At 40.1% G+C, this 27,006-nt stretch overlaps 1 protein-coding gene across 3 annotated transcripts in view; it reads right to left on the minus strand.

Annotated features, from left to right (window-relative positions):
• LOC140714042 (leucine-rich repeat-containing protein 49) overlaps positions 1 to 22,536 on the minus strand; it is a 168,631-nt gene extending 146,095 nt beyond the window's left edge. Inside the window, exons 1-4 of one of the 3 annotated variants that reach the window (XM_073024713.1) lie at positions 22,370 to 22,536; positions 8,537 to 8,608; positions 6,804 to 6,888; positions 4,698 to 4,871 (exon numbers count right to left, since the gene is read on the minus strand). In XM_073024713.1, the coding sequence (XP_072880814.1) occupies positions 4,698 to 4,871; positions 6,804 to 6,888; positions 8,537 to 8,608; positions 22,370 to 22,522 (484 nt within the window). In that variant the 5' untranslated portion in view covers positions 22,523 to 22,536. Of the gene's footprint in view, positions 1 to 950; positions 2,617 to 4,697; positions 4,872 to 6,803; positions 6,889 to 8,536; positions 8,609 to 22,369 lie in introns of those variants that run through there. The other 2 variants (XM_073024714.1, XM_073024715.1) reach the window with 2 other exon arrangements.
• Positions 22,537 to 27,006: the final 4,470 nt, after the last annotated feature.

Consider the following 27,006-nt stretch of genomic DNA (forward strand, 5'->3'; position numbering starts at 1 on the left):
GTTGGGACGGTACATAAACTGCAGGGGGTCCAGTGATGGGGGCAGCAGGGTCTTGATGTGCCTCATGACGAGCCTCTCGAAACACTTCATGATGATGGATGTGAGTGCAACGGGACGGTAGTCTATTCGGAAGAAATCTTCTGAATAGATAAAAAGTCATTACATGAAAGAAAAGCATTCAAACAAAATAAATAATAAGTAGAATTAGCTACTTCCACACGATAGTAATTCGGCACTACTTTGGATGAAAACTTTTGAGTCCTTAAAAAAAATCTGAGCCCCAGTTATCTGCTTCTACCATTATACGAAATCATGGCTATTCTGTGTGTTCTCTTATCCATATCACAACCTTGTACATCTTGTCATGACCCCAGCCCCCTCCTTTGTGAGAATCGCAAGAGAGAGAGAGAAGCCTTACGGTTTGGAATGTGGGCTGGCCGCTCAGCCAGACAAAAGCCTTGGACATAGCATTGTCTTGGGAGACACCTTTGTGGAATAAGGGACTGGACTACGTGCAAACCCTCAGGGCAATGTGGGCTGGGTGATGGGGGAAAGATTGCCTCACCCCCACCCTGACTGACATCTACAACCCTGCCAGTCCAGATAAAAGGGGGGGCTGCCGAGGCGGGGCCTCAGACGCACCAAGGAGACACACGAAGAAGACACGATAGCGCTTCCCGTCGGAGCGGGAAGCCATTCTGAAGGAAGCCACGTGCGTTAGATTCCGGATCGGGAGTCTGTGGCTGAAACCAAAGGAAAAACCGTTTTAACTAACAACAGGGATTTGCTTCGCAAAGACGACGGGCAAGTGTTCCTTCTCTCTCTCTCCAACACGTGAAATGCCAGCGGTTCCCGAAACGGGGAAGCCTGCAGACTTTGAGTGACTCTTATATTCCACTGGACTCAGTATCCCCTAGACGATAGAGCTTATTTTTGATTTATTACTATACCTGTGCTTTAGATTGAGTTTTGACGATGTATATGATCTGAATGTTTTGTATTAACCATACGTTTGTGCCCCTTTAAAAATAAAACGTTTGAAAATAGTATCATCAGGCTTCAGCGGACCTCTCTATCTTTGCTGGTAAGTCACCCGGTTACTGGGAACGTAACAATCTCTGCCTAAGAAACAAACACGAGAAAATCTGCAGATGCTGGAAATCCAAAGCAACACACATAAAATGCTGGAGAAACCAAGCAGGCCAGATAGCATCTATAGGAAAGAGCAAACAATCGACATTTCGGGCCGAGACCTTTCATCTGGACTGGAAAGGATGGGGAGAAGTCAGAATAATCAGGCGAGGGGAGGGGAGAAGAAATACAAGATGGTAGGTGATAGGTGAAACCAAGGGGGGTGGAGGGGTGAAGTAAAGACCTGAGAAGTCTGGCCTCATCTTGGCAGTAGAGAATTGACATGTCGGAATAGGAGTGGGAAGCAGAACCAAAACGGGTGGCCACTGTAAACTTCCTGATGAAGGGTCTCGTCCTGAATCGTCGACTGTTTAATCTTTCTCATAGATGCTATCCGATCTGTTGGAGAAATATCTGTGCAACCCGAATTTAAAATGATCCATCTACAGCACATCATCCCCACAACCCATTCACCAGTCCTCAACCTCAACAATATTCTGTTCAGCTTTCAATCTCCTTTGTGTAAAGAAATGATTCAAGTAGCAACAGATTCAAGGTGAACAAATAGAACCTAACCAGAATCAGATTTATTATCACTCTACATTGTTGTTTTGCAGCAGAAGTAGAGCACAAAATATAAAAATTATGAAAAGTTACAAATAAATATATAGTGGAAAAGAGGAATAACAAGGTAGTTTTCATGGGTTAATGGACAGTTCAGAAATCTGATGGTAGAGAGGAAGCTGTTCATAAAACACTGAGTGTGGGTCTTTGAGAAAAAAGTGAAGTGGTATGTTTGAATTTTCAGAAAATCTCAGTGAAGAGAATTTCAAATAAAATCAGAGTGAATATTCTTCTGAGGAGTAATACCCAGCCTGGATTAAGGACAGCTTAACAAACAGAACATAGAGTGTAAATAAAAGGGTCATTTTCAGATTGGAGTGTAACACGGATTCAGTGCTAGTGGCCTGGCTGCTCACAACCATTATCTACAGTATTCAAGAGAGAATTAAGTGTAACTTTATGAAAATTTACTGATTATACACAGCTGAATGTCAGTGAGTGCTTTATGGAGAATGCAAGAGGACTTGGGAATATAGGCAGCTGAAGCGAGCTAATGGCAGAGCAGATGCTGTATGTGCAAAAATGTGAGCCTGTGAGTAGGCCTCCGTTAGTCTTGATAGACCATGGATTTGCACCTTGGAAAGTTGCAAAAACCAAGCCTGGGCAAGGTTTTTTTTTTTAAATGGAAGACCGGCAGTTGCCCAAGCTACAAGTCTCCCCTCTCCATGCCACCAATGTTGTCCAAGGGAAGGGCATTAGACTACTTTCAGTGGCGAAAGGTGAGAGTGGTGAGAGATTGAAAACTCTTGTTTTTGTAAAACATCTTGTACACATATCACTAAACACTAATCTGCAGGTAGTGCAAGCAATTAGGAAAGCAAACACAAGAGTGAAGCCATCTCGCTCCAATTCTACAGGGGTCTGCTAAGACCACACCTGGAATACTCTCTGTTCTCCCAATCCATGCAAGTATTAATTGAGATAAATGAAATGCAGTGAACATCCACCACATTGATTTATGGGAATCTGTCTTATAAGTCGATGATATCTTTAATTTATTAGAATGAGAGGTGATCATTCATTTAAACATACAACTTTCTTATTCTCATGTTCCTCTAAATCTTAAACCTATCTAAGTGACTTTAAAATGCTGTAATTAAACCTGCCTCCACCATTTCATTTAGCAGCTCATTCATATACCCACTATCCTGAGTGAAAAACGTGCACCTTGGGTCCCTTTTTAAACCCTTCTCATCTCACAAACCTATACCTTCAAGTTTCAGACTCGCCTACAGAATTGCAGCCCACTACCAGTCACAGGCATCACTCTGAAATGTAACCCTCCACTACCACCCTCTATCAAGCCAATCTTGCATCCAATTCCAATTATCTGAAAAGAACAAGAATTTCAGGTTGTATATTGTATATATTCTCTAACATTAAATCGAAGTATTGAACTAGCTAGCTCACCCTGGATCCTATATGATCTCACCTTCTCCACCAATCCACCATAAATGACCATGTCCAAAGCCTTTCTAAGGTTCATGTAGACAACATCTACCATTCTGCCCTCATCAACCTTCCTGGTCACTTCTTCAAAATAATCAATTAAATTTCTGAGATAACTTTCATGTACAAAGCCACGCAGTCTATCCTTGTCTTTCCAAATGCAGATAAATTGCCTTTCAGAGTCTCCTCCAGTAACCTATCCACCACCAAAGTTAGGTTCTCTGGCCTGTAGCTCTTTGGTTTGTCCTTTCAGCCATTCTTAAATAAAGTCATAACATCACCACTTTCCGGTCATCCAGTACATCACCCCAGGTAAGAAAGATACAAGCCTCTGCCAGGGTCCCAACAATTTCTTTGCCTTGCCTCCCACAATGTCCGATGGCACTTGGTTGAGCTGCAGGGACTTCAGTCATTGAGTGTCAAAACAAACATAATAGATCTCTTTGGAGATTGATGGATGTGGGTTTAGTACAGGAAAATGATGTTGAAGTAACTTACTGAGCAGGAAGAACGGGCTAAATGGCTTGCTTCCCAAGTTCTAAAGTTGGGTGTTTGGACTTAGATACAGTTCTAGTTGGGATCCATTCATGGGCACACAAGAGATTCTGCTGGAATCTAGAGTGAGGTTTCTTATTCTGGGGTCCACTGACCCCTAAGGTGTCCATGATCTTGGATGGGAAAAAAATTTATATTTTTATTTTCACTAACCTCCAACTGCAATTTAGCCTTTCCTTCAATGATGAATGTATGTAACAAACCACAATATTATTTTTAGTACCTGTGACTTTGTCATATTTTTATATCACATTACAGTTGTTACAAAAACCTCAAAAAATTGTTTACTACTCATCACTACTTCGAAATTACAGTAATTATATGACCCACTGCTAGATCAAATGTGACCAATTGGATGTCCACTACGACATGTGTTGCTTTGTCAAAGATCACCCACGATTTAATGTTCTTATCCAAACTAAGCAACAATAGCCTTCACACTGATATATATTTAAAAACTAAAAAATTTAATTTTAACTTGTCTGTATTTTAAATGTGGTCTTGTTATTTAATGCATTAATAAAGAAGCAAATATATTACTATATCACAAATAAGCTTTTTTAATATTTTGATAACTATATTTCAATACAACTGGCTTCATTTGTAATCCTATGTATTTTATTTGACATATTTAAATATATTATTCTGAGAAGGGTCCATAGGCTTAACCAGACTGTCAAAGGAATCCATGGCATATAAAAAAGATTAAGAACCCTTATCTGGAGGAACTCAGTGGATCAAGCAGCATCTGTGCGGGTAAAAGAATTTGTATCATGTCAAGACTTTGCATTAATTCTAAGGATGGGGAGGGAAGAGTCCATTCATGGTCTGTACAGCTGTAACAAAACTTCCACTCCTAATTCAGACCACATGAGATGGGACTTATTTCATGAGACAATTTTAAAACATGAGTAGAATATTCTATGAATGTGAAGCACCTGGTAAGTATGGCAAGGCTCCTTGACCATGTGAAGGGGAAGGCACAGCACTTTGAGAGCCCTGTCGAGACTTGCATTTTATTGAAGCAGGACTATGTGAAGGCACATCCGCAGCTATCCCCTTTGATAACGGTTCTGAGTAGTGGCGGAGTAGATCATCATGGCATGTTCCTTCTGTGAACAACAAAAAAAGAAAAGTAGCACCTGCACAAGTCAAACCTTCCTCCTCATAAGCTTCCTCTCGAGGTCTGACTACTTACATTCAACTAATAAGTGAATTTATAAAAAAATAAACTGACTTTCAATTACAACAGAAAACAGAACACATAAAATTCCCACGAATAGGGAATGGAATTTTTACTCAGTTGCTCCCTGGGGTTCAGATAATTCTTTTCACAACTATGTTCTTTTCTGAGGTGCTTGTACACAGGACAGCTCACCTGTTCTGTGCTGGGGCATTCCCCTGCACTACCAGATATTAATATGAGATTCAGCCACATCATTAATACTTTCAGGCAGCATGTAAACAATCAAAGCATTTGGGCTGAGATCCTTTATCAGAACTGATGAAGAATCTCAGCCCAAAATGTTGACTATTCCTTTCCGTAGACGCTGCCTGAAAAAGTCCAAGGAGGCACCGGTGAACCACAGACACTTGCCGCAGGCTGCTTTTTAGAAAGAAGGTAGAAGAACCTCAGGACCCAAGTACTAGGTTCAGGAACAGTTATTACCCCTCAACCACCAGGCTCCTGAATCAGAGGAGATAACTTCACTCAACTCAACTTGCCCTATCACTGAACTGTGCTCACAGCCTATAAATTCACTTTGAAGGACTCTTCATCTCATGATCTCGATATTTATTGCTTTATATCCTATTTTGTACTTTCACATTTTGTTGTCTTTGGCACACTGGCTGTTGTCCATGCTGTTGGGAGCAGTCTTTCATTGATTCTGAAGCAACACACAGAAAGTGCTGGAGGAATTCAACAAGTCAGGAAGTGTCGATGGAAATGAATAGATAGTCGATGTTTCAGGCCAATCCTTCTTCAGGACTAAGAAGGAAGGGGTAAGATGCCAGAATAAAAAAAGTTGGGTGGGGGGGGGGGAGAGGGAAGAGGCTGGCTGGAAGGTGATAAGTGAGGCGAAGTGGGTGGGAAAGGTGAAGGACTGAAAAAGAAGTAATCTGATAGGAGCGGAGAGCAAACCATAGGAGAAAGGGAAGGAGGAGTTGATCCAGGGGGAAGTAATAGACAGGTGAGAAGAGGTAAAAGGTTAGAGTGGGGAATAGAGGAATAAGGGGGAATTTGTTTACCGGGTGGAGAAATTGATATTCATGCCATCAGTTTGGGGGCTACTCAGATGGAATATAAGGTGTTGTTCCTCCACCCTGAGGTTGGCCTCATCTTTGCATAACATGGACTGACACGTCATTACAAGAAAAGGAAATGGAAATAAAATGTTTGGCCACTTATGGTGGATGGTGCAGAAGTGCTCGACAAAGTGGTTTTCCAAATTTACAATGAGTCTCACCCATGTAGAGGAGACCACATCGGGAGCACTGGACACATTAGACATTCACAGCAGGTTCGCACCTGGATGGTCTCCCTGGGGCCATGGATGGAGGTGAGGGAGGTGGTATATAGGCAGCTTTAGCTGTTGCAGGGATAAGTGCCAGGAGGGAGGTTAGTGGAGAGGAATGGACAAGAGAATCACGGGGGGGGGGGGGGAATCCCTGCGGAAAGTGGGGGTGGGCAGGGGGAGGTAAAGATACCTTTAGCGGTAGGATCCCTTCAGAGGCAGCGGAAGTTTCGGAGGATGATGTGCTGGATGCAGAAACTGATGAGATGGTAGGTAAGGACGAAAGTCATCGTACTGTACCATCTCCTTTAAGTACAGGTGATGTCTTCTATTTTCTCTTTGATAGTTTAGGCATTGATTTCTACTCTTGCCTACTGTGGGATCACAATGTCCTCTACCCTCAACCACACTCACTCTGGCCAGATCCTTGTAACTTCATAAAGTTTAAAACTAGTTTGTGTGTCATATCTAGTGCTCAGTCCCCTTAACCTTTCAATGCATACGAATAAAATCTATCAAATACCATACCTGGTTTGCCATGGAAATTCTTGTCACCTTCTACATTCAAAAGCTTGTGTGAGGGAAGGAACTCCTTGTTTACTTTATAATCAAGCTGCAAAGTAATAAAAGATAGAAACATACTTCTGTGATAATTTAGCCCCTTGAATTCAGAATGTCATGATTTTGATCACAAATGAAAATCACAAATAGCTGTAAGATAATAGGAAAGTGAACAGAATTTCACCAGAAGGATCAAGAATTAGAAGACACAAAATGAAGCTTTAGCAAAAGAGCCACAATGGACGGGCAAAGACAAATATTTATGCAATAAATGGTAGGGGACTGGAATGAGAAGCAATGAATCAGATTCAACTATGATGGATAAATTCATGAAAGGGAAGAATTTATAGAACAAAATGGAAGAGACAGGGGAAAGAAATGAAATATATTGCTTCTAATTAGGAACTGCTACCATCAGGTGGGAGGTACAGAAGTCTGAGGTTCCACACAACCAGGTTCAGGAAGAGCTACTATCCTACAGCCACCAGGTTCTTATACCAACTACACAATCTTAAGCACACCATGGCAACAGAACACTATGGTCCATCTCATACTCTTCCATGGACTTGTCTTCAATTGCATCTTTGGTTTTATTTTTCCCTGTCTTACTTTCTCTATAGCATTGGCATAACGTTGATGTATAATTCATGTATTATTCATATTCTGTGTAGATAAAGACATTTGTTTTCCCTTAATGTATTGATCTAGTTACATCCCTGACTTTTTCTTAGGTCTCTTTATATTGACTCAGTTATTTCACTTAGTTCACAGTTATCATGAGATAACAGAAAATGAAAGGCTATGTGGGTGGTAAGGGTTGGGTTGAGGGAAGGTCAACATAGCATCATAGGCTGGAGGGCCTGTACTATTCTATGTTAACTTTCTTGTTTTAATCACAAGAGTGTGCTTCTTTAGTATTTCCTTCCCTTTCCCTCTGGACTATGTATTCTGCATGTCTGGCTACAGGCATAGCTGGTTCTGGAACACTGGTCTTCAGTATATCTGGGTAAGAGTTGTCAGGACCCATGGCTTTTTAAAAAATCAATTAATTAAAATCACCAAGAACAAATCAACTGGGTGAAGACTGATTTCTGTGATGGCGAAAATTCAGATGGCTTAAGAGCATCAACCACTCACATCTTTTTTTCTGAAATTGCAGCAGTATTATTTTTTCTTTTGCATGTATTTCAATCAGAGATTTGGGATGTGCAGGAAAACAGGAAGTAGAAGCTCAGACACGGCCGAGCAGGCACAAGAGGCCTAACAGCCTCCCCCTACTTCGATTTATTAAGTAATCACATTGGTAGCTTTCATTAACACTGAAGACAGAAATATTCATAGACTTTCCTCTCTTTACTCAGTTATCTGACTACCACCTTTCTCAAAATATTAACTCAATCTGCTGGAGGTGGAATTTGTTTTAAGCCTGTCTAGCACATGTTGCTTTTGAGCCAAAAGCTGTGTAAACTGATAATATATTTTTAACAGGTTATCAGACAGTAAATCAGCAACTACAATCTAAAATGGAATTAAAGCCAGAAAAAAAGCAACAGATCAATAAGATTTCTATCCTCTCCATTACATCAATTGTTTTCAGACCATCTAATCCTATTGGTGAAATCATACTGAAGAATCCTAGTTTCTTAGAGAAATTCCTACAATCCTCAGAACCTGTCACTCACTGGCAAGCATCTTTTTACCTGTTGTTTCTGGGATGATCGGTCTCCGACTGCTGAAGCCTGCACGGATAATTGAAGACCACAAGTATTAATCTGCAAATAAGAGTGGAGTTACAACACCTGTATTAAATACCTCGTATTAATTAAAAGCCCTGTAATCAGAAGCCTCACTTTCAACACAAACATGCAAACAGTTAAACTTGAAAGGCAGGAAAGAATCAAAATTTTGGCAACTCTTGTGTTTAAATAAAAAGTCATGCTTAGATGAAGTCGAGCTGCATTGTCATTATATACCTATGCTAAATATATCACAATCCTCGGATCTGTTTGCTAACAATAAAGATATGTTCCAGCAAAAAGTGTAGAGATGACACCTGAAGTACTGTGGGCAACCTTGAGAAAGATGTACTGACCTTAGTGGATATGAAATGTAGATTTACCAGAATAACAAGAGGGTGCCAAGAGTGATATAGTGATATTACAGAAACAGATTACACAAACTAGGGTATTACCTGGACCAAGTATTACCCGAGTCCAGTAAACTAGGGCTGTATTACCTGGAAGCTTGAATGCTGAGGGAATTGATGATAGAAGTTTTCAAAATAGCAAAAAAATATTTCAAGACACAAAATCCCAACATATAAAGTGCTGATAGAAGAAACTGACGTTAATAGTTTCTGTTCATTGCTACCATCAAGGTGGTGGTACAGGAGCCTGAAGACACACAGTCAACATTTCAGAAACAGCTTCTTCCCCACCAGCAGATTTTGTAATGGGCAATAAGCCAACCCATTATTAGATAGATAGATAGATAGATAGATACTTTATTCATCCCCATGGGGAAATTCAACTTTTTTTCCAATGTCCCATACACTTGTTGTAGCAAAACTAATTACATACAATACTTAACTCAGTAAAAAATATGATATGCATCTAAATCACTATCTCAAAAGCATTAATAATAGCTTTTAAAAAGTTCTTAAGTCCTGGCGGTAGAATTGTAAAGCCTAATGGCATTGGGGAGTATTGACCTCTTCATCCTGTCTGAGGAGCATTGTATCGATAGTAACCTGTCGCTGAAACTGCTTCTCTGTCTCTGGATGGTGCTATGTAGAGGATGTTCAGAGTTATCCATAATTATCCATAATTAAGCCAACTTGCTATTTCTGCTCCTCTTTACATTACTTAATTAATTTAATTCATACACATATTATTGTAATTTCTAATTTTAATATATTGCACTGTACTTCTGCCACACAACAATGAACTTCATGCTATGTCAGTGACATTAAACCTGATTCTGAACCCAAAAGGGATTTGTTTTGATTCAAAAGCTTTCTCACTGCTGCTGTACAAGTTACTTAGACTAAAAGGAGTGATCAATATTGAGAGACACACAACATCGAGATGGCAAGCTCAGACATCAACTAAAATTCTTTCTTTTTCAATCTTTTTATTGAATTTTTCGAAAACAGATATATAACAGTCATAATAGTATAAAGGGAGTGAGATTACCTTGTTGGCAGTTAACATGAGTAAAAATTATAGGTAACAGCATATAATAGACCTCCAAAACCCTAAATATAAACAGGATACCAGAAAAAAACAAAAAGATGGAAAAAAAAACCCAAATTGAAAAAGAACAAAAACAAAGTATACTAAACTAAACACAACTAAACCTGAACTTAAAAAATGCAAGCTGGGCTATTCCATTACATCAAAGAAAATTTTCCCATTTCTCTAAAGGTAAAGAAAGTTGAAGTTCCTTCTCCCATTCATTTTTGATTTTATCGGATATATCTGGCTGTATATTCATAATCATATCATAGATGATTGCAATTAAACCCTTCTGAGAGGGGTTTAAGCCTAAAATTTTTTCCATATCAGTTGGATATGAAATCGGAAAAGTAGGTAACATAATATTTAAAAAATCTCTAATCTGTAAGCATCTGAAAAATGGGATCTGAGCAAATTATATTTATTAGAGAATTGTTCAAAAGACATAAAACAATTATCCAAAAATAAATCATGAAAACATATTATACCCTTTGTTTTCCAAATCAAAAAGGCTTGATCCATGAGAGAAAGAAAAAATTAGATATAATAGGACTTGATAAAATAAATTTATTCAAGCCAAAAAATTTACGAAACTGAAACCATATTCAAAATGTATGTTTAATTATTGGATTAACCATTTGTTTATTCAATTTAGAGAAAACCAAGGGAAGTGAAGTCCCTAAAATGGAAGTCAATGAAAATCCTTGTACAGAATTATATTCAAGATTAACCCATTGTGGACTGACATTAATATCCACATCTTGTGTCCAAAATATTAAATATCAAATATTAGTTGCCCAATATCTTAAATTCGGCAGTGCCAGGCCACCGTTTTTTTTTTGATTTCTGCAAGTGTTTTTTACTTAGCCTAGGATTTTTATTTTGCCATATATATGACGAAATTTTAGAATCAATAGTATCAAAAAAGGATTTAGGAATAGACAATAGACAATAGGTGCAGAAGTAGACCATTCGGCCCTTCGAGCCTGCACCGCCATTCTGAGATCATGGCTGATCATCTACTATCAATACCCGTTCCTGCCTTGTCCCCATGTCCCTTGATTACCCTATCCATAAGATACCTATCTAGCTCCTTCTTGAAAGCATCCAGAGAATTGGCCTCCACTGCCTTCTGAGGCAGTGCATTCCACACCCTCACAACTCTCTTGGGAGAAGTTTTTCCTTAACTCTGTCCTAAATGATCTACCCCTTATTCTCAAACCATGCCCTCTGGTACTGGACTCTCCCAGCATCTGGAACATATTTCCTGCCTCTATCTTGTCCAATCCCTTAATAATCTTATATGTTGCAATCAGATCCCCTCTCAATCTCCTTAATTCCAGCGTGTACAAGCCCAGTCTCTCTAACCTATCTGCATAAGACAGTCCGGACCTCCCAGGAATTAACCTTGTGAATCTACGCTGCACTTCCTCTACAGCCAGGATGTCCTTCCTTAACCCTGGAGACCAAAACTGTACACAATACTCCAGGTGTGGTCTCACCAGGGCCCTGTACAAATGCAAAAGGATTTCCTTGCTCTTGTACTCAATTCCCTTTGTAATAAAGGCCAACATTCCATTAGCCTTCTTCATTACCTGCTGCACTTGCTCATTCACCTTCAGTGACTGATGAACAAGGACTCCTAGATCTCTTTGTATTTCTCCCTTACCTAACTCTACACCGTTCAGATAATAATCTGCTTTCCTGTTCTTACTCCCAAAGTGGATAACCTCACACTTATTCACATTAAACGTCATCTGCCCACTCACCCAGCTTATCCAAGAACAAAGATTGGTACCGCTTGGAAAAGATATAAAAATTTAGGTAAGATAATCATTTTAATAGCATTGATTCGACCAATCAATGATATAGACAGTAAGGACCATTTAGTAAGTGATTGTCTAACCTGGTCTATTAAAGGTAAAAAATTGATGTTAAATAAATCCTTATGTTTTTTAGTAATTTTAACCCCTAGATAAGTAAAATAATCCGTAACCAATCTAAAATGTAGGCGTCTATAAATTGGAACTTGCATATTTAAATTTTTTTATTAGTTTTTCAAAACATTTTACAAAATTAAAAACCCCCCAATGGGGAGCATTAATACAGTGCAAGATTAGGCATACAATAACAATATGCTACAAAGGAAGAGAATTTAACAAAAAAGCACCTAAATTAAAGACAAGTGAGCTTAGTGTCCTCCCCAAGCCCCACAACACAAGAAAAAAACAACAACAACTCCAGACCAACCACCACACAGTATAAAGAGTATAAGTCCAGACAGTCAAACTCCCAGACTGTGAATACACTTAGTAACAGAGGATAATAATGCCTACTACCAGAAAAAAAAGGGAGCTGAAAGCAAGGGACCGAAAAGAAGAAAAAAAAAGAAAAAAAAACCCTAGTCAAGAGGAAGGTTATGAAAGTACTCGATAAAAGGTCTCCAGACCTTATGGAACTTTAGATCCAAATTAAGAACTGAATAATGAATTTTTTCGAGGTCCAAGCAGGCCATAATGTCGTTAAGCCATTGCGCATGAGTGGGCGGGGCAACATCTCTCCATCTAAGGAGGATCAAGCGTCTCGCCAGGAGAGAGGCAAAGGATAGTATTCGGCATTTGGTCGGACCCAGACATAAATCTGTTTCGCCCCAAAAACCGAACAGAGCAATTAAGGGGTTAGGTTCTAGGTGCTGATTCAGAATACCCGATAGTGTAGTGAAGACATCTTTCCAGAATTTCTCCAAGCTAGGACAGAGCCAGTACATATGGATGAGAGAGGCCACGCCCCTCTTGCATTTATCAAAGTGCGGACTAATGCCAGGGTAGAATCGAGATAGTTTAGATTTAGACATATGGGCTCTATGAACAATCTTAAACTGTAAGAGACAATGGTGAGCACAAAGAGAGGTTGAGTTAACCGATTTGAGAACTGAGTCCCAGCTCTCCTCGGATAAGGAGATATTTAAATCCTGCTCCCAGGCCATTTTAATTTTATCCACAGGGGCCTGTCGTAAGGCTGCTAGTTTATCTTGGATAATTGAAATTAAACCTTTACCTAGTGGATTAATGGAGAGAAATAGGTCCATAGCATTTTTCGCAGGCATTTCAGGAAAGTTAGGAATTAAAGGAGCAGTAAAGTGTCGGATTTGGAGATATCTGAAAAAGTGAGCGTTAGGCAGGTTGAACTTAACAGAGAGCTGTTGAAAAGAAGCGAAGCGGTTATCAATGAAGAGATCTTCAAAATGTCTAATGCCCTTCCTGTACCAAACATGGAATGCTGAATCGAACGTGGTAGGTAAAAAAAGGTGATTATGTGCGACAGGGCTAGAAATGGAAAACCCCTGGAAACCATAGCATTTCCTGAACTGAGCCCATATACGCAAAGTGTGTCTAACCAGAGGATTAGCTATTGATCTGGGCAGACTGCTGGGGAGTGCAGAGCCAAGAAGTGCAGATATAGATAATTCTTTAGTGGAGCTCAACTCCATTGCCACCCAGTTAGGGCACTCAGGTTGGGAAGGGGAAAATTATAAATTCAAGACGAGTATTTATCAACCATTTACAGAGAAGGGAGAGAAAAATTCAGAGATTAGAAAAAAGGGGTGAAGAAAAGAAAAAGATAAAATAAATAAATATTTAAAGCAAAGGAAAAATAAATCAGCAGTTGAACTGTGAACCGACAAACAGGGAGGCCTTCACTAAAGACTTCGAACCTCCAAAACAAGTTAGAATTAGTTGTAGAACTCTGTAGGTAAAGTTATACAAGAATAAAAATAGGTTACACACACACCCAATACCGGGAGAGATTGTCAACAGCCCTTAAAGTTTCAATGAATAATGTCTGAGTGATTCAAGTGAATTCCGAGTCCACAGAAAGTAATTTTACTACGAGGAGTACTTATCCACCATTTTAGGAGGTCCGATCAGATTCCGAAGATGACTGGATAGCCGGAAGACTTGCCACAAACGCTTCAGCTTCCTTTGCTGATTTGAACCACTTGAATTCCCCGGTATTAAGATTGATTCGTAGATCAGCAGGGTTACGAAGGGAAGGTTTGAAACCACGATCAAAAAGCACTTTTATTACGCCTTTAAACTCAGCGCGCATCTTTAAGGTCTGGGGTGCAAAATCTTCCACAAAGCGAATGGTTGTATCCTGGAAAGAAAAAGAACCTCTGCGGCGTGCCTCCACAATCAGACTGTGTTTTACCTGGTATTGATGGAAACACCAGACTACTGGTCACGGACGGGAGCCCAGAATTCCGGGGGGTACGTAAAATCTGTGTGCCCGTTTGAGCTCGGGCGGCTTCGGAAGCAAATCTTTCCCAAATAACTCACAGAGAAACTCGGCGAAAAACTTCACGGTTGGTCCCTTTTCAGTCGCCTCTGGTAATCCCAGAATTCTGATGTTGCAGCGTCTGCTACGATTTTCGAGACCCACCATTTTGGAAAGAAGTTTATTAGATTTTTCCTCTAAGCTGGAACAGAGAGTCTCCAAGTATCGAACACAACTTTCTAAATCTTCAGAAGTCGAATCGATGCGAGATAAGTGTTCAGCATGTTTGTCCACTTTATCGTTGATCCGATCCAGTTTGTCTTCTAACTGTTTGAAAGCGGTTTTAAATTCCTTTAAGATTTCGTCTCGGAGCTTTCCCAGCGCAGCCAGGATCTCGTCCGACGGGGTCATAGCTTCTTTTCTCCCAGATTTAGAACTCTTGCTAGACATAGTAAGTTAGATATATTCACAGGCAAGTAAGAGATACCGAAATAATTCCTAACTAAGGTTTAAAAAATGGAGACATTTAGTGCAAAGGTAGCGACAGTAACGGAACAAAAGTTCGGAGCAGCTAAACAATCACCATCTTACCGGAAGTCCGGAACTTGCATATTTAAAGGAAAAAGTTCACTCTTATTAAGATTCGTTTATAACCAGAAAAGTTACTAAACTGAGCGAGCAAAGATATGACAGCAGGAATGGATTTCTCAGGATTTGAAATGCATAATAACAAATCCTCTACATATAATGATAACTTGTGTATCACATTTCCGCAGGAAATGCCAAATGTAGAAGGTGAGTCACGAATAGCAATAGCTAATGGTTCCAGGGCAATATCAAATAACATTTGGCTAAGAGGACAACCTTGCCTAGTGCCCCAAAACAGCTGAAAAAAAGGAGATCTTATATTATTGGTAAGTACCAAAGCTGTAGGAGCATAATATATCAATTTAACCCAGGATATAAATTGTGGGCTAAAATTAAATTTCTCAAGCGTACTAAATAAGTATGGCCATTCAACTCTATCGAACACTTTCTTGGCATCCAATGAGATAACACATTCTGGAGTTCTAACTGAGGAAATATAAATTATATTCATTAATCTCCTAATATTAAAGGACGAATAACGGTTTTTAATAAATCCGGTCTGATCAACCAAAATAACTCGAGGCAATACATTCTCCAATCTAGTTGCCACTATTTTTGAAAAATTCTTAGAATCTACATTCAATAAGGATATAGGCCTATATGATGCACATTCAGTAGGATTTTTATCTTTTTTAAGAATTAAAGAAATAGAGGCACCGTAAAAAGATTGTGGTAATTTACCTATAAGTAATGCATTCTTAAAGATTTTACATAGCCACGGAGTAAGTATAGTAGAAAAGGACTTTAAAAATTCTACTGTATAGCCATCTGGGCCAGGTACTTTACCTGAATTCATTGAAGAGATAGCATCTTTCATTTCTTGTTCCGTAACAGGAGCATCTAATATTAAACGCTCATTAGGTGATAATTTCAGAACATTCAATTTCCTTAAAAATTCATGCATTATAGTAGGGTCATCAGGAGATTCTGATTGATATAAGGAGATATAAAATTCTTGAAATGATTTGTTTATCTCATCGTGATCAACCGTCAAAGTTCTATCTTGCTCACGAATTTTAATAATCTGTCATTTAACCGAAGCTGATTTCAATTGACTAGCCAATAGTTTACCAGATTTATCACCAGATATATAAAACTGACTCCTAGACTTAATTAATTGATTTTCAATCGAGTATGTTAAAAGTAAACTACGCTCCATATGAAGCTCGACCCTTTTTTCATAGAGCTCCTGACTAGGAGCAATAGAGTATATCTTGTCAATTGCTTTAATCTTATCAGCCAACATACAAATCTCATTAATTCGTTTTTTTCAGTCCAGCAGAATATGAGATAATCTGTCCATGGATGTATGCTTTAAAAGTGTCCCATAGTACTCCGCTGGAAATTTCATCCGTAGAGTTTGTTGAAAAGAAAAAAATCAATCTGTTCCTTGATGAAATTCACAAAGTCCGAGTCATGTAATAATACAGAATTAAATCACCATTGACCAAAACTAGAAGGCGTATCCATTAGTTTAATAGAAAGTTTCAGTGGCGCATGGTCAAAAATGACAATGGAATCACAATTACAGTCAGTAACAGAGGGAATTAGATGAGAGTCAATAAAAAAAAAGTCAATTCCAGAGTAATTATGATAAACATGAGAAAAGAATGAAAACTCTTTTTCCTTTGGATGTAGAAACCTACAGATTTCTGAAATTCCAAAATCAAGCATAAAGGAATTAATAAAAGTAGCAGATTTATTCCGAAGCACCTGATTAGACTTAGATCTATCCATTGAAGGATTTAAACAACAATTAAAATCTCCTCCCGTTATCAGCATATAGTCATTTAAATTGGGAAAGGATGTGAATAAGTGTTTAAAAAATTCAGGATAATCAGTATTCAGAGCATAAACATTAACCATAGCCACTTTTTTATTACAGAGTGGGCCAGTAATTACCAAAAATCTACCATTTGAATCTGAAGTTGTTTCGTAATGAACAAATGAAATAGATGAATCTATAAAAATAGAAACGCCTCTCACTTTAGCCTGGGAATTTGAATGGTATTGTTGTCCTTTCCAAAACCTGAAAAAACACTGATTATCCTCTTTCCTCACATGAGTTTCTTGTACAAAAATGATCTGGGCATTCATTCTTCAGAATACCTTGAAATTTTTTTTCCCTAATCGGATGATTTAAACCATTTGTATTCCACGAAACAAAATTAATAATCTTATCCATCATAATAAGACCAGTAATATGGTACGTAAAGGGTTAACCAGAATACAAACTCATGAACTCAGAATAGGAAAAGAGATTTAAAGAGGAACCAGAAGTTACGACATGTCGGACATTTTAGTAGTTTCAAAATAGTCCAGGTGAAAAATCTACTCTAAAAAGAAAGAAACCTCCTTCCCCCACCCAGAAAGACCCAGAAATAGGCCAGAGATTGGCCAAAAGATAAGCTAAGACAAAATCTACCCCCATCTCTCCTGATGGCAGCCCAAAAGATAAAACTTCATAAAGAAAAGCTACCCATAATTCAACAAGTATATGACGAATCTTATCAAAAAAATAGCAAGACAAAGAACTACTGCTATTTTTTAGAAAAGGTTTAAATCATGGAACAGACTACTAAGATACTAGTATTTCAGAAAAAAGAGAAAGCAAGCACCAGTTTATGTTGTTAATTATTATTTTCATGCATGAACAATTGAAGGTGATGCAGCAGGAAAATAAGGTCTTATGAGAAGAACAAAGCAGAATGACATCCTAAAATGTAAAGGAAAAGAGAAAATGTAACTCCGTTCAAGAAAAATAGAAATCGACCACCAAAACATCTACTAAATAATTTCAAAAAATAAAAAAACGCATAATTCCAAAAAGGAACAGCAAAGTTAATCTAGAAATACTAAAAATACCTACAGTACAAACCAAAAAAGAGAACCCAAACATAAACAATTGAAAATGACGCAGCAAGAAAATAAGGTCTTATGGGAAGAAGAAAGCAAAATGACATCTTGAAATGTAAAAATAAAGGGGGCAAATGTATCTCCGTTCCAAAAAAAAAGAAATCAAACACCAAAACATCTACTAAATAGTTTAAAAAAAAACAAAATCTCAAAAGAGAACAGAAAAGTTGATCTAAAAATAGTTTTAAAAAAAAAGCTACAGTACAAACCAGAAAAGGGAACCCTCATATTCTAACTGACCCGATCAATAAGCTGGTAAATAGCTTAGAGATTTAAGTAAAAACCAAAAAAAAAACAGAATCCAAATCAGGCCGTAGTAGAGGAAGTTTGCTGGTCAAGAAATTTTTGAGCTTCATTTAATGTCTAGAAGAGACAACAGGAATTATCAGAGAGAATGATCTTCAAACGAGCAGGGAAAAGCAGATCTGGTTTGAAACCCACACGAAAAAATTCCGACATCAGAGGTTTAAATGCCATTCTTTCCTTCAGAACCTCAGGGCTAAAATCTTCAATGAAGCGAAATTTGAAACCTTTAAATTCAAACATGCCTTTCCGCCAAGCAAAGCAAATCAGACGTTCCTTGATATGAACATAATGGAGGCAAAAGATCACTGGCCGTGGATTAGTAGATTTTGGACGTAAAGAGCGATGGATGCAGTCAATTAATGGAGAATCATCCAGGACTTTTTTGCCAAACGCATCAAATAAAAATTGAGAAAAGAACTTAATAGGATCACCTTCCTCAACATCTTCAGGAAGCCCGATTATCTGTAGATTCTGTCTTCGAGATCGATTTTCAAGGTCGATAACTTTAGATTTATAACGATCCAGTTGTTGAGGCATCAAAGCTAAATTTTGTTCCAAAGTTGCGATATTTTGGTCTCTTTGCCGAGCGCCCTCGTCAAGTTCTGAAATTGTTGCTTGCTGCAGTTTAATTTCACGTTTAAGCGACCTAAAATTTTCCTCGATCGTCTTTAAAACTCCTTCTAACATGCAAACTTTTGAGTAAATCTATCATCTATGTTTCCACATTGCTTCAACAGTTAACACAGCCTGCTTAGATCGTTTAGAATCACCATCTCTTTTTCCATTAGGATCCGAATCTTTCCCGTTTTTTGCTTCTCATGATCTGGTATTCATTTCCAGCAAATTGAAGTCAAGGTCCAAAAGTATATCTATAACATAAACCTTTTGGTATAGGTATAAAAGAGAGTAAATAAGTGTGGCTACAGGTAATAAAAGTAAAGGGAACGGAGCGAAGCCAGATTAGACCTCACTCCATGAGCGCCACCAGATCCCCCACATCAACTAAAATTCAAGATTGTTTAATGTAACTTCCAGTACACAAATGTAAAGAACAAAATAATTGTTTCTCCAGATCCGATGCAGCACAAAAAAAAACACAGTAAGAACACAATAACAAAAAATAAATGTAAATACGTAGTATAGCTTCTATACATAGATTGTATGTACATAAAGTAACACTAGGTACAAGAGCACCTGTACACAAGGTGACTTACTGGAAATGGTAAAGTAGTGGCGGTTGGGGATGTGGAGGGGTGGGTTATGGTTGGAGGTTTGAATCAGCCTTACTGCTTGAGGGAACTGTTTTTTTAATTCTGTTGGTCCTTACATAAATGCTACATAGCCTTTTCCCTGATGCTGATGGTAGAAGGGCAATCAGTCCATCAGACAGGTGTGAGGGATGTTTCATGTTACTGGTCCTGATGGTTAAGGGGTAATTACTGTTTCTGACTGAACCTGGTGGTGTGAGCCCTGAGGCTCCTATACCTTCTTCTTGATGACAGTAGCAAGAAGAGAACATGTCCTGGATAGTGGAGGTCCCTGATAATGGATTCTGCTTTTCTGCAACAGCACTCCATGTAGATGTGTACAAAGGTGGAGAGGACTTTATCTGTGGTGGACTAGGCTGGACCCAGTACTTTTTGCAAGATTTTCTGTGTAAGAGATTTGGTGTTTCCATACCAGGCCGTGATGCAATCAGTCAGTATACTCTCCACCACACATTTACAGAAATTTGTCAAAGTTTTAGATGACAGGCCAAATTTTTACAAACTGCTAAGAAAGCAGAGACAGTGCCATGCCTTTTTTGTAAAGGCACTAACGTGCTGGATCACAGAAAGATCCTCTGAAATGAATTTCAAGTCACTGACCCTGTCCAACTCTGATCCCTTGATGTGGACTGGCTCATGGACATGCAGTTTCCTCCTCCTGTCGTCATTAATCACCTCTTTGGATTTGCTGACATTGAATGTTGTGTGCAACAACAAGGTTGTTGTGGCAACAATCAGGAAGAAGGCGCAAAAAGAAACAACACCAATCCTATATGCTGATTCGTCATCACCTTTGATTCAGCCTATGCCATTGGAGCTATGCTTTGCCACACAGTCATAAGTATAAGGTGAATAGAACAGGGCACAGAGCGCATATACACACACACACACACACACACACACACACACACACACACACACACACACACACACACACACACACACACACACACACACACACACACACACACACACACACACACACACAGCCTTGTGGTGCAGCTCTGCTGATGCAGATTGTGGAGGAGATTTTGTTGCCAATCCGAACTGACTAGAGATCCAGCAACCTCCTTCAGGACTCTGGGATGCAGCCCATCTGGTCCAGGTGACTTATCCAGATGAAGACCTTTGAATTTGCCGAGCACTTTTTTCTTTGTAATAGCAATGGCACTCACCCCTGCCCCCAACACTCATGGACCTCTGGCACACTGCTAGTGTTTTCCACAGTGAAAACAGATGCAAAGTACTCATTAAGTTTACCTGCCATTTCTTTGTTCCCCCCATTACTACTTCACCAGCATCATTTTCCAGTGGTCTAATATTAACTCTCACTTCCCTTTTACTCTTTATATAACTGAAAAAAACTTCTAGTATCTGGCTTTATATTATTGGCTAGATTGTCCTCATATTTCATATTTTGCCTTCTTATAGCTTTTAGTTGCATTTTGTTGGATTTTAAAAATGTCCAATCATCCAACTTCTCACTCACTTTTGCTACCTTATGTGCCCTTTCCTTGGCTTTTATGCAGTCCTTAACTTCCTTTGTCAGCCATGGTTGCCTACCCCTGCTGTTTGAGAACAACTTCTTCTGTGGGACGTATCTATCCTGTGCCTTGTGAACTATTCCCAGAAACGTCAGCCATCTCTGCTCTGCTGTCATCCTCGCCAGTATCCTCCTCCAATCCACCTGGGCAAGCTCCTCTCTCATGCCTCTGTAATTCTCTTTATTCCATTGTGATACTGAGTTATGCTTCTCCCTCTCAAATTGCACTAGGAATTCAAACATATTATGATCATTGCCTCCTCAGGATTCCTTTACGTTAAGTTCCCTAATAAGACCTGTGTTATTAAACAACAAAGATAGCCAAGCTGTCTCAAACACAAGCTGTTCTAAAACTCCATCTCATAGGCATTCAACAAATTCCCTCTCTTGTGATCTGATACCAACCTGATTTTCCCAATCCCCTTGCATATTGAAGTCCCCCATTACAAATGTGTCATTACCCTTACTGCACGCCTTTTCCAGCTCCATTTGCAATCTCAACTAGACATTTTGGCAACTATTTGGAAGCCTATATGTGATTCCCACACCCCTTTATTTTTACCCTTACAGTTTCTTAACTCCACCCACAAAGATTCAACATTCTCTGGCCCCATGTTAACTCTTTCTAAAGATGTAATTCCATCTGGTTGTTTCGCCAGAGCTCTCCATGACTGGAGATGGGTTGATGGACGGACACCAAGGGGAGACCATGTCCGGTTAGGAGAGAGGACTGGGGTAGGGTGGGAGGAGAGAGGGGAAAGGGTCATGGGGAACAGACAGGGGTGGGGGTATAGAGGTGACTGGGGCAGGGGCGGGGGAGAAGGGTGGGGGCAGGGGCAGAGGTGGGGGAAGAGGGTGGGGGCGGGGCAGAGGTGGGGGAAGAGGGTGGGGGTGGGGGCAGAGGTGGGGGAAGAGGGGACTGGGGCAGGGTGGTGTAGAGTGAGACAACTGGGTTGAGAGGTGGGGTGCTGTGAGAGGTGAGGTACGGTGGGACATATGGTGGGGTGGGTTGGGAGATAGAGTGGTGTGGGATAGTATGTAGGGTGGGGATGGGGTGGGAGACAGGTTGGAGGTGCAATGAAGTATGAGACAGGGTGGCAGATGAGGTGGGGTGAGAGGACCGGACTGGGAGATGGGGTGGGGTACAGACGGAGTAAGAGGACTGTGGTGGGAAAGGACAGGGGTGGAACATTGGAGGTGGGAGAGGGGTGGGAGTGGGAACTGGTTGGAGGTGCGATGGGGTGGGAGACGGGCAGACCAGGTCAGGCAGCGAAACCGGACACCTTGGACAAAGGGCGAGGCATGGTTCGGTTGCCATGGATACCGCAGAGCACCTACCGGGTTTCCGAGCAACCTTGGCCGGTATTTGCCGGGTAGCATGTCCCCCTCCGGCCCAGCTCCCAGTCCCGGTATCGATGCTCCGCTCCTTCCCGCCGCTCCCCGGCTCCCTGACAACCGCCACTTCCGGTGTTGATGGCGCCAACGCTCCATGTTCCATCGCCGGCCCGCCCACGAGAACCCGCCCCGGGATGGGAGTTGTTAAACCGCCGGAAAAACTGGAGAAAACGGCCAAAAGCTGCAAGTCTGCCACCTAGACGCTTATTATTAAAACAGGCTAGGTCTGTTCGGTCAGGAGAGCTGAGTGCCCTGCAATGTCATTAGTTCAGAGGGAATGAGGGATCATCAGACAGGAGGATCAAGAGGATCTCCACGAAACAGAAATGTTCCAGCCACTACACAGCATCAAACTCAAAAGCATTACCACACAAAGTGACAGATCATGTCATCATATAAAACATACGACAACTGGAACATTAATAAGCAAGGAAATAGTTCTGACATTTAGCAAGCCTGAAATATAGAAACAGATATTAAGAGCGTCTATGGGTATTTCAAAAATGAGGGTTCACAAAGTAACTTCAGAAAGAGAGATTAACGAAAACATGGATTTGGCAGATGAATTACACGAGTATTTTGCATCATTTTTCAATATAAAGGTTTCAATTAATATCTCAGAAACAACAGTCCATCAGGAATTGCAAGGGAAAGAGAAACTTGGAAACTCAGAATTTATCCAAGGCATTTGATACGGCAACCATCAAAAGAGACCGTAGAAAATAAAAGTTTGTCATTCAACATTATACATGAATGTAGCCAAGGAAGATAGGAAAGGATAAAAAAAAATCTCAATGATGAGATTGCAGAACAAACCCAGTGCACATGAAGGCATGCTTACCTTCAAAGAATATCAGAGTCAGGACATTATATTACAAAGCACCGGTTAGGCACACGCGAAACATCGTGTGCAAATGTGTTTGCAACAGTGTCTGTGACTGCAGTTAAATTCAGCAGGATCTTGCCAACACTGCAGGACTTTGGATAGTTTTTTTTTTCTGGAGTTAAGGTTGGCTGAGGTGTGACCTGATGGATGTAGAAAAATTATAAGAGGCTCAGATTATCAAAATATTTTCCTATGGTAGGGGTATCAAAAACAAGGGGCAGAGAGATTTAAAGCTGGTCTCTGGGGTCAGCTTGTTACACAGAGTAGTTCATATCTAAAATGTGCTGCCAAAGGAGGTGGAATCAGATAGATCACTAAATTTAATTCATTCAGACATTTAAATCACAAAACAGAGAAGGACATATATGAGATTCAAATCGATGAGCTAAAAGGTCTGCATAGATGTGGAGGTAAGAATGGCCCATTTTGGTACGATTTGAGCCATGTACAAGTATGTATAGCATGCAGATACTGTTAGTCACCAGGAAAACCTACAGAAAAGATATCAATAAGATTGAAAGAATACAGAAAATTTAGAAACACAGAAAACTTACAGCATAATTTGCACTCTTTGGGCCACAATGCTGTGCCAAACATGTCCCTACCTTAGAAATTACCCAGGGTTATCCATAGCCCTCTATTTTTCTAAGCTCCATGTACCTATCCAGGAGTCTCTTAAAAGATCCTATCATATCCGCCTCCACCACCGTCACCAGCAGCCCATTCCAGGCATAAAATTTCACTCTCTGCATAAAAATCTTACCCCTGACATTTCTTCTGTACCTACTTCCAAGCACTTTAAAACTGTGCCCTCTTGTGGTAGCTATTTCAGCCCTGGGAAAAAGCCTCTGACTATCAATGTCTTTCATCATCTTATACATCTCTATCAGGTCACATCTCATCCTCCATCGCTCCAAGAAGAAAAGCCCAAGTTCACTCAACCTATTCTCATAAGGCATGCTCCCCAATCCAGGCAACATCTACAGTTTCCATATCCTTCCTGTAGTGAGGTGATCAGAACTGAGAACAGTTCTCTAAGTGGGGTCTGACCAGGGTCTTATATAGCTGTAACATTACCTCTCAGGTCTTAAACTTAATCCCATGGTTGATGAAGGTCAAGGCAACATATGCCTTCTTAATCACAGTCAACCTGCGCAGCAGCTTTGTGTGTCCTGTGGACTCGGACCCCAAGACCCCTCTGATCCTCCACACTGCCAAGAGTCTTACCATTAATACTATATTCTGCCATCATATTTGACCTACCAAAATGAACCAACTCACACTTATCTGGGTTGAACTCCATCTGCCACTTCTCAGCCCAGTTTTGTATCCTATTGATGCCCCTCTGTAACCCCTGACAGCCCTCCACACTATCCACAACACACCCAACTTTTATGTTATCAGCAAATTTACTATCCCATCCCTCCACTTCCTCATCCAAGTTATTTATAAAATTCACAAAGAGTAGGGGTCTCTTCAGGGAACAGATCCCTGAGGCACCCCACTGGCTACCAATCTCCATGCAGAATATGATCTGTCTACAACCACTCTTTGCCTTCTGTGGGCAAGCCAGTTCTAGATCCACAAAGCAAGGTCCCTTTGCATCCCACGCCTCCTTACTTTCTCAATAAGCCTTGTATGGGGTACCTTATCAAATACCTTGCTGAAATCCATATACACAACATCTACTGCTCTACCTTCATCAACGTGTTTAGTTACATCCTCAAAACATTCAGTCAGGCTCGTCAGACACGACCTGCCTTTGACAAAACTGTGTTGACTATTCCTAATCATATCATTTCCTCTCCAAATGTTCATAAATCCTGCCTCTCGGGATCTTCTCCATCAACTTACCAACCATTGAAGTAAGATGTTGGGGTGAAACAAGAGCTGGAGGTGTGAAAAGTGAACATGAGGGAGAACTTCACTCAGGTGCTGCAAATTTGGAATGAGCTGGCAGCCTGAGTGGCAGGTGCATGCTCAAATGTCAACATGATACATGGACAGTGGTGGTGGTGGGGTGGGGGGTTGGTATGGAGGCTTGTGGTCCAGGTTAATAACATTGGAGAGAATAAATGTTTTTCAGATTAAGTATGTGGAAGAACCTGTTTCTATGCTGTAAACATCATGACTCAGAATGGTTGGATAGGTTTGGGTTTAAACTGTTAGAGTTTAAAGAGGTGTCACAATTGTCAAAATGGTCACCACTTATTAAATAGATGAGCAGGCTTGAAGTGCAAATGGCCATTTCCTCTTTCTGATGTCTGTGAATTGTAGCTTTTCTGCAAATACACCTACAACAGTGGATAACTTCAGGAAAATTAATTGTGTTGGAATAATGGAATGGGCAAAAAACGGTAGACTTACTATCAGTAAGGGTGAATTCAAGTATGTTGATTTTATTTTTCTTTGAGATACAGCTCGGAATAGCCCCTTTCGGGCCCTGAAGCAGTTTAGTAAAACTGATTTTGCTAACAGCGTCACATTTAGACAATGTCAGGAATTAGCAACATGATTTATTCTGGAAAATGATTATTATGGATTTTGAATAACCAATAGTTTGAGGGATTCACTGTTCATCAGGCAGTGACTACCACTTTGTTTATGTTTGGAGATTGTGAAAAGGCATTGACTAGCCACAGATAGAGTTTTATGATATTCGCACAACCAACTCCACGTTTGTGGATGAAGTGTGATGGAGCTGAGAATAAATTCCTGGTGGATATCAAAGATAGAGGTTTGGCCTTTTAGGCGATGGTCTGCCTGTAGAACAGAATGCTATGTGTAATTGTCCATCCACCAAAAAAGCACAACAGAGATTCATTAGTACAAAAAACTCCCATTTGAAAAGAGGCCATGCTCTACAATAACTGAAAGAATTAAAGGATTACACATCAAAATACTGTAATAGAAAAGTTTAAATTTATTAAATGCTTCTAGAAAATAATGGTTTGCAAAATCTTCAAATCAAATTAAATGCACGAGATTAAGGTTTGATGCAAAGGTCAGCCCAAACACAACACTGACAATGGGACAAAGCAGCAGAATTCATAGCTGGAATTATTTATTAGTAGTCAGGATTTGGGGATACAGTTACCAGAGTAATTCAGCGCCTCCATCAGCACTGCTATTTAAGGTTGAGGAATTAGGGTGCTGTTTGTAAATAAATGTCAAAGGAGCCAAACATAGAACATAGAATAGTACAGCACATAGTACAGTACAGTACCCTTCGGCCCACAATGTTTTGCCGACCCTCAAACCCTGCCACCCATATAACCCCCCCCCACCTTAAATTCCTCCATATACCTCTTTAGTAGACTCTTAAACTTCACTAGTGTATCTGCCTCCACCACTGACTCCGGCAGTGCATCCCACGCACCAACCACTCTGAGTGAAAAACCTTCCTCTAATATCCCCCTTGAACTTCCCTCCCCTTACCTTAAAGCCAAGTCCTCTTGTACTGAGCAGTGGTGCCCTGGGGAAGAGGCACTGGCTGTCCACTCTGTCTATTCCTCTTAATATCTTGTACACCTCTATCATGTCTCCTCTCATCCTCCTTCTCTCCAAAGAGTAAAGCCATAGCTTCCTTAATCTCTGATCATAATCCATACTCTCTAAACCAGGCAGCATCCTGATAAATCTCCTCTGTACCCTTTCCAATGCTTCCACATCCTTCCTATACTGAGGAGATCAG

This window comes from Hemitrygon akajei, chromosome 21, assembly GCF_048418815.1.
Source record: "Hemitrygon akajei chromosome 21, sHemAka1.3, whole genome shotgun sequence".
In the NCBI taxonomy this organism is placed as follows: Eukaryota; Metazoa; Chordata; class Chondrichthyes; order Myliobatiformes; family Dasyatidae; genus Hemitrygon; species Hemitrygon akajei.